We start from the raw sequence: 13,750 nt of genomic DNA, 5'->3' as shown, positions 1-13,750 counted from the left end.
ACCGGTCGGAGTAACGGCCGTTAACGGCCTCGCCGTCAACCGCGATGCTGACGTGGCCTGACAGGCGGACTCGGACCGTCAGAAAACGATTTAAAACACTAGCAACTGGCAATTTGGGTATTTGAGACAACTGACGTGAAAAGTGATAGGTATCAGTCAAAAAAAATCTGATGGTTTTTTAAAACCCTGTAGTTTTATACTATTCCCTCGCCTAAGCCTAGCAAAAAGAGCCAACCACTTTCAAACCAGAAGTGAGCTCGTGCCAGCCAACGAGGCAGACACCGACGGCAACAACCTCAACCTCCATTCATCATTCCTAGTGGGGAAGCGGCAAAGCAAGCAACCAGCGCGCTCCCATTTTGATTTCCCCCACCAACCCACGAGACCATGGCCGCGCCCACCGTGGCCAAGTCGCCGCCGGCGCTCGTCCCTCCGGCGGGGCCCACCCCGGGCGGCGTGCTCCCGCTCTCCTCCATCGACAAGACCGCCGCCGTCCGTGTCTCGGTCGACTTCATCCAGGTCTTCCCCCCGTCCTCCGACAGGGGCGGCGACGACCAGGTGGCCACGATGCGCCAAGGGTTCGCGAGGGCGCTGGTGCCCTACTATCCGGTGGCCGGTCGCATCGCGGAGCCCTCCCCGGGCGACCTCGTGGTCGACTGTACCGGTGAGGGCGTCTGGTTCGTGGAGGCCACGGCGAGCTGCTCGCTCGCCGACGTCAACGGCCTCGAGCGCCCGCTGCTCATCCCCAAGGCGGAGCTTATCCCCCGCCCTCCCCCCGAGGAGAAGCTCGAGGACCTCATCCTCATGGCGCAGGTTCGCACGCGATTACTTACTTACACCTCATCTCGTGGTCCACTGCCAACGATCCAATCCAACAAAAGAGAAACAAGACCCGGACGAGTGACGAATCTAGATTTCTAACTCGGGCGCTGCCGTATTGTATTTGTAGGTCACGAAATTCACCTGCGGTGGATTCGCCGTTGGGATCTGCTTCAGCCACCTGGTGTTCGACGGGCAGGGCGCCGCGCAGTTCCTTCAAGCGGCGGGCGAGCTGGCCCGGGGGTTCCCGGCCCCATCAGTGGCTCCCGTGTGGGACCGCGAAACGATCCCGGACCCGCCCAAGCTGCCGCGCGGTCCGCCGCCGTCCTTCACGGCGTTCAGCTTCGTGACCCAGGTGGTCGAGATATCGCCGGAGAGCATCCTGCGAATCAAGGACGAGTTCAAGGCCGCCACGGGGGAGACCTGCTCCACCTTCGACGCCGTGACGGCCGTGGTCTTCAAGTGCCGTGCGCTGGCGGTGGAGCTCCCCGACGCCGCTGAAGTCCGCCTTGGCTTCGCCGCCAGCACGCGTCACCTCCTGCAGGGCGTGCTGCCGTCAGTGGATGGCTACTATGGCAACTGCGTGTACCCGGTCGGGATCACCCGGAGCAGCAAGACCATCCGGGAGGCGGCGCTGCCCGAAGTGGTCGGCGTGATGCGAGAGGCCAAGGAGGCGCTTAAGGTGAGGTTCACGGACTGGATGCACGGCGGCGCCAAGGACGACCACTACAATGTGCCGCTGGATTACGGCACCGTCACGGTGTCGGACTGGAGCCGCGTCGGCTTCAACGAGGTGGACTATGGCTTCGGCGAGCCCGGATACGTGTTCACGCTCAACGACGACGTCAACATCGTCGCGTCGGTGATCTACCTCAAGCCCCCGGCGCCCAAGCGCGGGATCCGGCTCATGCTCCGCTGCGTGGAGGAGCCACACGCCGCTGTGTTCGCCGACGAGCTTGCCAAGTACGCTTAGCTGGATGCTGCTGCTTGGCCATGGCCGAGTACATGTTCTCATACCTGTAACACCTTCTCACTGTACTTTTTCTTCACATTGGTGTGTGCAATGTTTTCATTTAGGTCATATTCTGGTGCTTTGTGCAGGTATAAACCACATTTAGGTCATATTCTGTTGATTTCTTTTCATTGTGGAACAATTGTAAGCTGTCAGCCACGAGAATGAATAAAAATCAGTTTATGGTGGGGCAATTCCATTCATGATTTCATATGCTTACCAAATTATTTTAATTTGGAGCCATACTTTGATGGAAGTTATGGAAGTCAGTAGTTTTGCAGGAGTTTCCTGTTTCTGGTCTCATTGCCTATATGTTGATTGATGATTCATAGGTTTTAACATATGAAAACTCAAATCCAATTCTTTTGTGCGTCGCATTCACATACACAAATAATCCAGAATGTTTTAGGCTACCTATATGTTTCACACTGGTCAGTTGAGTAAGATGAAATATTTCTCTGAGGGGAGGATTGCATGGAGAATCCTAGATCAGATGGTGCTGGAGAAAAATTGCAACAGATTCAAGATGGTCCTGTCCAACCAAATTAATCTGCCCAGCTATCTGTCACTATTCACCATGCAGGTATTCACCTTTATCTTCTTCACTGAAGTATTGACATACTCGTTTATAAAAATATATTGACATGAAAGTTTTCAAGGCTAATCTGTTGATATCATTATCCTGCCAGATGACATGTTCAGTTTTTAGAATGTTTGACGATGCAGAACGGCAACTGTTGGAACTGGAGTATATAGTAACAAAACAAATATAGGTAGAAATCTTCATTCAAGATACTTTTTACTTTTTACTGCCCTAACTCTGGCACAGTCTGGTGCCTTTCTACACGCCAAATTACAAAGTTGTTACTTCTTCCTCATTTTTAATCAAAAGGCAGCAGTGCAGCTTGTCAATTATCCTGATTTAAAGCTGGAATAAGAAGTATATAGACCAGGTAGCTTAGCCGGCAGAGTAAACCAGAGCAAACAGAAAACAACCTGAAAATGTACAGTGATTGAAATAATTGTAGTCTTAAGATTGAGTCAATCTACTAAATCTTATGCAACAAAAAGGCAACACTATCACAGCTTTCATGACTGAATTGACATTCTGGAGAGAGGAAATTGACACTAAAATCTTCCTTTACAGAAAATAATGAACAGAAATACAGAAAATTAAACACAGCATTAAACAATCTTCCATAATATAGAGATAACAAAAAAACATTTAAATTATTTTTGCACTAGTTTAAGTAATTTGTATAAAGCTTTTATTTTTTCGAACTGATTGTTGCATGTTGCTCAATAGTTATCATGTCAATTAGTTGAGATCCCATGAAATTGCAGTTCAAACCTGAAGACAGGTGACCACGACAAACTTGCATTCTAGCAGTCGAAGTATATCATAAATAATCGAAATAAATTCCAATACAATTACAGTTCAAATCTGAAGACGGACCGCGACAAACTAACATTCCAGCAGTTGAAGTATATCGTACAAATTCAAAATAAATTCAAGTCAATTTAGATCATGCATATGTTTCTTGCTTTCAGGATAGGATTCTCTTGACTTATGGTGCTAACCTGATAACATAGTTGAATGGAAAAGCCACCTGGCATGTTTGGTAGTTTGGCATGGTAGGTCTCTTAAGCTATGTCATAGTAGTATCTAAAAAGGTAGAACTACCTTGGGACCAAAGCAAGCAATGTGGGACAGTAACTAATACAAATAAACTTATATAAGTAGTTCACTACCAGGCAAATAATATCAGAAATACCAAGTCTTACAGAAAGAAAGAAAGGAGAGAAAGGGAAAGAAACGAGTTCGACACACTAATGGGAAACCCGCTGTTCCTCGTCAATTAAGAGACAAACTACGGGACGAAAACCCACTAGTACCCTACAACACACAACACCACAAGAGTTCTAGGAGCAGCTATTCCACAGGGGCAGCAAGATGCCAGTTATTATTTGGAGACTCTGAAGATTCCGATATCGATGGAATGTAGAATCATCAGACCTCCCTGTCCACACACAACATAAAAAAATAGGTTAGCACCGTTGCATAAAATGTCAATTAGCACATTCTAATCTCAGAAGCTTCCACTTACAAGATTGAGCTATAACTTCTGCAGTCAATGGGAAGGGAGAATCTGCACAAACATGTCTTTAAGTTCTTCACGTGCAGCCATTTTTTCTAAAATCCTATCATTGGATATCAGTTCTGGTGACAGATTGCTCCCGGTAGGTTGCGGTTCATTTGAAAACAGTAATTTGGACATGTGATCCTTGGTAGCTTGTCTGTCATATTTGACCTTCTCCTTTGTTCCTTCTGCAATCAGGTTGTATGTGTACACAATCTTCTCCTGGCCGATTCTATAGGCTCGGCCAATCGCCTGCCGTCCAACAGAAGGATTCCAGACGACATCAAGGAGAACCACACGCGATGCACCGACCAGTGTTATTCCTTCACAGCAGGCCTTGGTTGATGCAAGCATCACCTTAGCCTCACTGTTCATGTCATTGAAGGCTTCCATCAAGGCTTCGCGCTGTTTAACACGCACATTTCCACTCATGAGTAGGATCTCCTTGCCTTCTGTCCAGTCTAGCTCTGTGGTAAGCTGGTCCATGATCAGGGCCAGTGGCTCAAGGTATTGACTGAACACCAGCACTCTTTCTTTCAGTGCTTCGCAAAGACGGATGATCTCAAAAACGAACCATGTCTTCACTCCTTCGCATGGGTTCAGCCGCACGCTCTTCATCTTGTCCACAACAGAGGCTTCTGTGTCTGACAGCTTTGTGCTTGTGACGAGGAATGGGTGTATGGACGCAAGAGATATCTTGTATTCTGCGTCAAGAAAACCCTTCCCTGCACTTTCCTCCATCATTGCGATGATTTCCTTCTGACGAGGAAGAGGGTTTAGGATCACAACAGATTCTCTCAATCCTGGAAGAGACTTCTGAAGAATGTCACCATTATGGATGTGCACAAAAGGGCCCAGCTTTTCCCGGATTTCAGTGATGTGTTCATCCGTGATGTTACTTATCCTTAATGAACTCCAGAATTCTTTGCCTTCATCCTCCTCCACCTGAGGCGCTGCTCTTGATTGACTGGTGGAAGCAACTCCTTTCTTGCTGAGTCTTGTACAAGCAAAATCTTTGGCAAACTTGGGCTTAACCAGGCACAAGATGTTGTACAGCTCTAGGAAGTTGTTCTGGAATGGAGTCCCTGACAGGATTATCCGCTTTTCGGTGCTGACCTCTGCGAGAACTTTCCAAATGAGGCTCTTCTTGTTCCTTGGTGTGTGCCCCTCGTCGAGGACCAGCAAGCCGGGCTTCTCAAGAAGCAGGTTCCTCTGCATTTCTCCATCCTTGCCTTCGCCCTTGGCAAGATTCCTGTAGAGCGAATAGCTTAGACCGATGATGCTGCTCCCTTCATACCATGATGCCAGCTTCAGCATCATCTTGGATTTCTGGCTCAGTTTCTTCATGGCCAGCTTCTGGCCCAGACCATGATCCTTGGAGACCAGTTTATGGATGGTCTTGTCTTGATTCCACTGGATCTCACTGGAACTGAGGACATGGAACGGGAGCTTGACATTCCATTTACTGAACTCCTGCTCCCATGTAGCCAGCATACCCCTGGGGGCAATGATAACTGGCCTGCAGTGCGGGAAGAGCTCCAGGTAAGATTGCACGAATGTGATTGCTAGCCTGGTCTTGCCGGTCCCCGGGGCATGAGAGATCACACAGCCACTTGTGGTGTCAGTGTTCATGGTGTGCCTCAGCTGCTCAATGTCGATCCCTCCTGCAAGTTTTCTCCACATGAACTCAAACCCTTCCCGCTGGTGTGGGAACATGTCTTCCCGTACCCCAGGAATGAGATCCCAGACGACGCCAGTTTTGTCACTTGCCAACCCCACGTTGCTTGCCCCTTCATATCCAACTGATTTCAGGATGTCATCAACGAACATGTCAAGCCTATCATGCTCCGCTGCTGGCTCCCTATCCGTCGATTCCTTGGCCTGTTGAATCGAAGAGGTCAGGGAAAAGAGAAACAAGGTGCCTATTGATGCTCTCTGTTTCTAGAAAAGTCAATGGAAACACGTACTGACGTACACATGTTGAAGCCAAATTGTGCTTACCATGGATGGAAATACGTGTCTAATTTCGATTTCGATGTAATCGCATTTTCGGCATCGAATGCCGATTTGATCATCATGAAAGAGATCATGCTTCCCTCGCTTGCAAAAAGTCCCTCCATGTGCAGGAATTTCATGCTCATCGCTCTCCTCGTCCTGAATGAAAAGACAAAGGGATCAGTAGCGTGTTTGTAGAACTGAAACAAAAGTGTTGTTCTATACAGTATCCAGGGAAAAGAAATCCAACAATTTTCATCTTCTTCACATTTGTAGGAGCCTAAAACAAGGCCACAAATTGCTAGAAAAATTAAACGTAACTGGTCCAAACCAAAAATTGTAGCACAATTTGGACAATTAACAGGAGGAACAGATTATTTAGTTACCTTGTGGCAAGTGTGAGAAGAAACCTTGTTGGATTCGGCCTCCAAGTCCAAGGCCAAGTCACGTTGTGCCCACAGGTCGTCCAGAGCAGTCTTCTCCGGCACCACCTCATCTACAACCCCGAAGGAGAACACCAGAGGAAACGGATCGCCTCCCTGCTCTGGTGCAGGAACAGGGGCGTCCAGAGGAAGAGAGGCGTTCTGAAGAGTGGTCTCGATTCCCTCGAAAATGGAGTAGAGCAGATCGTCGTAAGTCTCTTGGTCTCGCCCGTCCTGCCGCCTCGGAGGAACCAGCGAGCTCTTCTTGAAGGTGACATCGCCCTGCTGCTCCCATCCCTCTGCGGGGAAGTCCTTGCACTTGCGGCCGGCCGCCTGCCGGCAGGACGCCGCTCCTTCTTTCTTTGCCCTCCAGGAAGCTCCCTGCTCATCAGCCTCATCGCCGCCGTCAGCAGCATCATCATCTTCTTCCATGCGCTGCTTCTCCCTTCTCCTCGCGGCGGCCATTCCGCCGGGTTCCTCGAAGTCTTCATCGCTGTGGGCAGCGTTTTGTCCTCGGCGCCGCCTCGTCGCCGTTCTGCCATCTTCGTCAGAGTCATCATCGGCGTTTTGTCCTCTGCGCCGTGGGCGCCTTATCCCCGTCCTGCCATGCCCGCGGCCGCCCTCGTCACTGGACGACCGCGCTGGATGAGGCGGTGGTTTGTCTTTCTCGTCCTCCTCTGCATCCGAGCTGGACTGCGACGGCGTGTCGACGCAGTACGGCTTTCTGCGGGTGGCTTGCCGGAGCAGCTTCGCGTCGGGGCATCTCCGCTTTGACCGCAGCCGCGACGCGACGGTGCCGCCAGGAGAGCCGGTGTCCGCCATCTTGGTGATGTACCACCCTTCAAACTTCCGCTTGGGGAAGATCTCGCCGCCCGGCCACGGCCCCGTGTACCGACCGGCGAGCCTGGCATCGCTAAGCACGCGACGGCCCGGTTCTTCCTCTGCCTCAGGTTCCTCGGAATCTTCTTCCGATTCCTCCGACTCCTCCTCTTCTTCCTGCTCCCATTCATCTTCCTCTTTATCTTCCTCTTCCTCCTCTTTATCTTCTTCCTCATGCCCGTCCTCTGCACCGTCCTTATCCTCTGGATCCGGCATCCCCACTTCCTCCTCCCGCTCCTCCTCGCCATCGTCAGAGGCACCCTCTCGTCGACTCGTCTCAATTCCGTTGCTCGTTCCATCGGGGCCGCCGCTGCTCGTACTCTCGTCAGACCTCGGGGCCTCCTTCTCCTCCTCGCTTGACAAGAGGAGAGAGGGCCAGTCGATGTCATCGACAGGCTCCTCCTTGACAGGCCCCCCGGTCTAGCCCACATCTTCTTCTTCTTCGTCGTCGTCGGAGATCTCGATGATCTTGGCGGGCTGGCTGCCGGTGCCCAGTGCATCCGCCCGCTGCGAAGAGGGCGAGGGCGCGAGCGGGTTTTGCAACAAATCCCCGGCGCTTTCCGCCTCGACGCGCTGGCTCCCGACCGTGGCGACCTCCGGCACGCGGTCGTCGTCGTCGATCTCGATGATCTCGGCGGGCTTGGCGCCGGTAGCCGGTGCAGCCGCCGGCTGCGAAGAGGACAAGGGCGCGAGCGGGTTTGGCACCAAATCCTGGGCGCTTTCCGCCTCGACGCGCTGGCTCCCGGCCGCGGCGACCTCCGGCGCGCGGTGGCCGTCGTCGTCGTCGACGTCGTCGATGATCAGGCGGCGGGGCCTGCGGCCGGGGAGGTCGCCGGGCGACGGCGTGGTCGGCATCTCGTCCCGGCGGTGGAAACGGCAGGGGAGAGGACGAGGGTTTTTGGGAGTGTCCCAGCTAGTGTAGCCGTGCGAGTGTGAGGCGTGGGTCTGCTGGGTGGCTAAAATTGGGCGCGCGAGGGGGAGAGGTGGAAACGTGAAAGGGTTCGGGTGATGGGCGCTGCGTGGGGTCCCGGCGGTCAGCGAGTAGCCCTTCACTTTGAGGAAAAGAGCCACAGTAGCACGTCGCTGCCTGTTTGCCTCAATGCATGATGCTGTGGCAAGGTAGGCTCATGCCACCCACCAGCCCAGAGCCATCGCTTTGAAATGACCGCTCCAGCAATAATGGAACACCCTCCTATTCCAATTTTACCTGCAGCAAAGCAATGCCGATGCCAATGCCAATGCAGGCACCCGGTAAAACTTGGCACCTGCACCCTTGCTTTTACTTTACACACATATAATGATATAAATCACGATTATGGAAGTTGCTCCGTTAATTTTGGATTTATCGACATAACGCTCCTCCATTAATTTTGAATTTATCGACATAATGTTCCTCCATTATTACTCATAACATATATCTTACCTGTTGTCGATGAATATTTCGGATATATCGACATAACGCTCCTCCATTAATTTTGGACTTATCGACATAATGTTCCTTCATTATTACTCATAGCAGATATCTTACCTGTTGTCAATGAATCGTGACTACTCTTGTGGTTTATGTGAAATAACAACGAGTCACACAACCAAGAGCCCGGCCAATGCAGTTGGCCTAAGCACGAGTTTGCACATGCACATTGTTCTTCAACCTGGTCGTACAACAAGGAGGTGTGAGTATCACACATCTCAATCATATGTTGGTGTCCTTGTACCTTCAATAGTATTGTTTTCTCCAATATGCACGAGTGTGCGTATTATATATTAAAGAAGAAAGGCAAAAGCATGCCCCCCCTCCCATGTTTACAAGAGTCTCGTTACAACGTTACTCCTCACTACTCGCCCACCGCTCTAGTCGAAGGAAGAGGGGGTCCACATTCCCCTTGAACTTGCCGGCTACCGACCATAGCCTTCCTTCCGATCTCACCCTCCCATAAGTACACCTATCGAAGGAGATGCCCCATAAAAAATGATAGCGTTCCGATGCGTCCACAAATCCCAAAGTGTTAGGAGGAAGACAGTATGGAGATCCTTCTTGTGGTAGTTGCTCATCCCCTGCTTCTCACCCAGCCATAGGGCAACGGAGTCTTGTGCTGTCGACGTCCAGTCCAGCTTGCCCAGTGCCTCGCATATCACGGCCCATGTTGATCTAGCAAACACACACGTCAGTAACACATGATTGATGGTTTCATCCTCCTGGTCGCACAAAGGGCATGCATCCTGGTGTGGTAGCCCTCTCTGTGCAAGGCGATCCGAGGTCCAACACCCGTTCCGTAATGCGAGCCAAGCAAAGAACTTGCATGTGGATGGGGCCTGAGATTTCCAAGCCAGCTCCGCCATTGGGTCAATAGTCCGGCCCTAGAATTTGCCGCATACGCGGAACGCACCGAGAAGCGGCTGTTGGTCTCCCATGACCAAGAGACGGAGTCCGGCACATCTACCTCAAGCTCCCACGTGCTCACTCTTATCCATAGTTCAAGGAATTTCTGCAATGCCTCTACCCCATGATTCGGCCCAACATCCTTTGCCCAAGACCCATTCTCGATGGCTGGAGCAACCATCCTTGTCGATCTGATCCGCGGTGGAATCCTGCTATAAACAGTTGGAGTGATCTCCTGCACCCGCATACCATCGATCCAACGATCCCCCCAGAAGAGTGTAGTGAGGCCATAATGCGCTTCGCTCCTCGTTGCTGCCCGGAAAAGGAGCATTGTTTCTTTTGGGACCTTTATACTGAACTCACTCCGGGGTCTACTCGCATCCACTCTTGTTAGCCACGACCACCTAGCTTGCATGGCCACATTGAGCCATCTGAGATTCGGTAGCCCTAAACCACCAGCCCATTTTGGTGAACATACCGAATCCCATGCTACTGCACAATTGCTCCCATTTTCGTCGGCCCGTCTGCACCATAGAAACCCTCTGCACACCTTGTTCATCGCAGTTATAGTCTTCATTGGCAGATCCAAGGCCATCATGGCATGAATGGGCATGGCGCAAAGCATCGACTATACCAATGTAAGTCTTCCGCTCTTCGGCATTAACCCCGCTTTCCACTTTGGTAAGCAGTTCGCCATCTGATCCACTAGGTACTGCAACTACGCTGCAGATTGCTTTCATAAGGACAATGGCAACCCAAGATATTTGATTGGGAAAGACCCTCTCGGGCATCCCAACTCATCACATGCAATGGTGATCTCCTGATCGTTGCATCTTATTGGGAGTGCCGCTGATTTCACCATATTTATCCGCAGTCCTGACGCCTCCCCAAGCAGTTCTTGGATGCTCTTGCATATCTCAAGTTCCACTGGCTTGGGTTTGATGAACACCACCGCATCATCCGCAAAGATGGACAGACGTTGTCTCATACCTCAACGTGCCAACGGCTCCAACACGCCTCTGCTCGTGGCCCGCTCAAACAACCTTTGCAACGGCTCCATAGTAAGAATAAATAACATCGGTGATATCGGGTCACCTTGTCTCAGCCCCTTGCAGTTATATATAGTTTCCCCGGGGTCTCCATTCACCATGACCTTGGTGGTGGATGTCGCAAGAATCCCACAGATCCATGATCTCCACCGGGGTCCAAACCCCATTTGTTGCATCACCTCAAGCAGGAATGGCCACTGAACGGAGTCGAACGCCTTCGATATATCTAATTTGAGTAGCACAATGGGGATCCTCAGGGCGTTCAGCTTGCGGGCAGCACTTTGAACCAACATGAAATTATCATGCAACGATCGACCTTTCACGAAGGCACTCTGGTGGTTCCCCACAAGCTTCAAAAGTTGCACCACCAAACGACAAGAAAGCACCTTCACGAAGATTTTAATAGCCCCATGCACGAGGTTAATCGGCCTAAAGTCACCAACCTCCAAGGCACAGTCCATCTTGGGCAAGAGAGTGACAAGTGATTTGTTGATAGCAGCCATGCCCCTCACGTCTCCCTTGTAGAAGCAATTCATGGCCTTCATGAGATCTACCTTTATGATGTTCCAGCACGTGGCATAGAATCAGCCCGTGAACCCATACGGCCCTGGTGCCTTGTCCGGTGGCATACCTTTGATCACGTTTTCCACTTCCTCCATGGTGAAGGGCTCCTCCAGCTGCGATAAGTCTAGTTGCGGCAGGTCTAGCTCATGTAGATTTAGTGTGTAGCTCCGTGGCTCCACAGTGCCAAAGGCCATACCGTAGTATGCATCCACCGCGGACGCCACCTCATCCTGTCCAGAGTACATGTTCCCGTTGTACTTCACCGATCTGAGGACATTTTTCCGCCGCCTATGACTCGCTTGCTGATGGAAGAGCCTCGTGTTTCCATCCCCTTCCCACAGTTGCAAGAGTCTCGAGTGTTGCCTTGCAATAGTTCTCTCAAGAGAACACAACCCTAAAATTTTCCTCTTTAAGCATCTCCTCAGATCCCGTTCCGCACCTGAAAGTTCTCTCAAATCTATGGCTACATCCAGTTGCTTTATCACTTCCAATGCGATGGAAATTTGTAGTTTCACATTGCCAATCCAACGGGCACTCCACCTTTGAAGACTGACCGTTGTGGCCCGCAGCTTGTTATGCAGCGTGAGGTAATCATTAGAGGCCTCCGGTGTCGAGTCCCATGCCATCTTCACCGTGTCCATGAAACCCCCCGCTTTGATCCAGAACGCTTCAAACTTGAACCTTTTCCTCGTGCTAATCTCCATGTTCATATCCAGCATCAGCGGGCTGTGGTCTGAGACTACGGTTCCAAAAGCAGAGAGAAAGCAGGATGGGAATGCTTCATCCCAATCATTTGACACAAACACATGATCAATCTTTTCCAGCGTTGCATTTTGCCTCTCATTAGACCATGTGTATCCCCTCCCATTTAGGTAAAGCTCCTTTAATTACAACAAGTTTAGCTTGGATCTAAACCGCCTCAACATCATGCGGTTTATTAAGTCGTCGCTCTTGTCCTCCTGCCCAGCCAGGAGGTTGAAATCACCTGCCACCAACCAAGGCCCCGCATGCAGATCCCTTATATCCAGCAGGTCCTGCATGAACTCAATTTTTTTGGCCTCTTCCTGTGGGTCGTAGACACATGTCAGCCACCATGCCTGCTCGTCCTTCGGGCACTTGACCAGTGCCGTCAGCGTATGGTTTATGTAATGCGGGTTTGATAATTGGGTAATAGAGTCATCCCACCACTGGTGCGCGTCGGTCCTAAACAAACGGTTTTTAACCCCTTTCCGCGACGGCATTTGGAACCGTCGACAAGTGAGTGTGTGTGATAGGGTGTCCTTCCCACACAACCCAGAAATCGTCGGGGATAGGCCCTCCTGGGACCCAGGCTGGGGCCGTGTGCGATCAGGCGAGGCATCGAAACCCAATCATTTCCGTAGGTATGTACATCCCACACGGTAATCCGAGAAAACCATTTCCGTAGGTATGTACATCCCGTACGGTAATCCGAGAAAATCATTTCCGTAGGTACGTACATCCCACACGGTGAATCCCAGAAAAACATTTCCGTTCATATGTATATCACACACAGTCAATCCAAGGAATACGTTTCCGTTGTTATGTACATCCCACACAGTCAATCCAGGGAAAACATTTCCGTTCGGATGTACATCCCACACGGTTTTATGTATACGCTCATGTGTGAAAGGTGTAACTATCACACACGCTCTGCCTTGGTTAACTGTTTGCTTTCATTAACTACATCACACATGATTTGATGTATAAAACTGTGTGGCATTGGGCTATCCATCACAAGCGCTTTTACTGCCAGAACCGTTTGCAAAGTTCCATGACCGTCTGTTCTCTTTTTATTTTTTCCTGTAATTTATTATTCTAATTGGAAATTTTGAAACACGAAACGTGCAATTCAAATTCTCAGCACAATGATTCAACAACAAATCCATAAATAAAATTGCCAGATGTTCAGTAATTACAGGATTAGGCAGCAATTAACTATGATGAACCACAATATTTAAAGGCACTAAAGGTGAAGAGACAAGTGTAAATCATTTTGACTGCCGACGGTGTTGAAGAAGCGGAATGCCCATAATGTGCCTTCCTGCATGCCATAGGCACGAACCACTTTTGTCCAACCCCTTGTGACGATCGCCCGCCCATCCTTCACCGCCTTCAGGAAGACTTCTAGAGCATTATCATGGTAGCATGAATTATATACTTTAACCTTAGTTGCCTCCACTCCGGTCATGTAGTTTGCAAGGTAATCATCAGTAAATAGCTTCGGAAACCACTGAAAAGAGAAAAATATCAGATACTGAGGTCTAATAGAGTAACTTGTTGTGGGCAGGGGGAAAAGGCAACACATTACTTACCATCCTAAAGTTCACTGTTGTCTTGACAAAGTGTAAATAAAGAGCTTAATTCCAATCACCCGTTTCTTTCGCCTAACAATCTTTCTTAGTTTCCTCACTTGACGCTTGTTCATGAATATCTCATTGCCCCATACACAAAAGGGATCGAAGCGTGGA

The 13,750-nt window shown here is 50.2% G+C and overlaps 2 protein-coding genes across 2 annotated transcripts; one reads left to right on the top strand and one right to left on the bottom strand.

Moving 5' to 3' along the window:
* The first annotated feature begins 244 nt into the window (after positions 1 to 244).
* Positions 245 to 2,025, top strand: LOC123078564 (acyl transferase 5). Its single transcript, XM_044501114.1, has 2 exons — positions 245 to 813; positions 950 to 2,025. Exons 1-2 carry the CDS (start codon positions 388 to 390, stop codon positions 1,790 to 1,792), a joined length of 1,269 nt encoding a protein of 422 aa, XP_044357049.1. The 5' UTR covers positions 245 to 387; the 3' UTR covers positions 1,793 to 2,025.
* A 1,524-nt stretch (positions 2,026 to 3,549) lies between these two features.
* LOC123078563 (SNF2 domain-containing protein CLASSY 3) lies at positions 3,550 to 7,492 on the bottom strand. Its single transcript, XM_044501113.1, has 4 exons — positions 6,354 to 7,492; positions 5,974 to 6,126; positions 3,940 to 5,853; positions 3,550 to 3,852 (listed from the first exon to the last, which is right to left on the bottom strand). The coding sequence occupies exons 1-3, from the start codon at positions 7,482 to 7,484 to the stop codon at positions 3,964 to 3,966; spliced, it is 3,174 nt and encodes a 1,057-aa protein (XP_044357048.1). The 5' UTR covers positions 7,485 to 7,492; the 3' UTR covers positions 3,550 to 3,852; positions 3,940 to 3,963.
* Between the last annotated feature and the right edge of the window lie 6,258 nt (positions 7,493 to 13,750).

This window comes from Triticum aestivum, chromosome 3D (genome assembly GCF_018294505.1).
Source record: "Triticum aestivum cultivar Chinese Spring chromosome 3D, IWGSC CS RefSeq v2.1, whole genome shotgun sequence".
Lineage (NCBI taxonomy): Eukaryota > Viridiplantae > Streptophyta > Magnoliopsida > Poales > Poaceae > Triticum > Triticum aestivum.
This window is presented reverse-complemented; position numbering and strand designations above follow the sequence as displayed.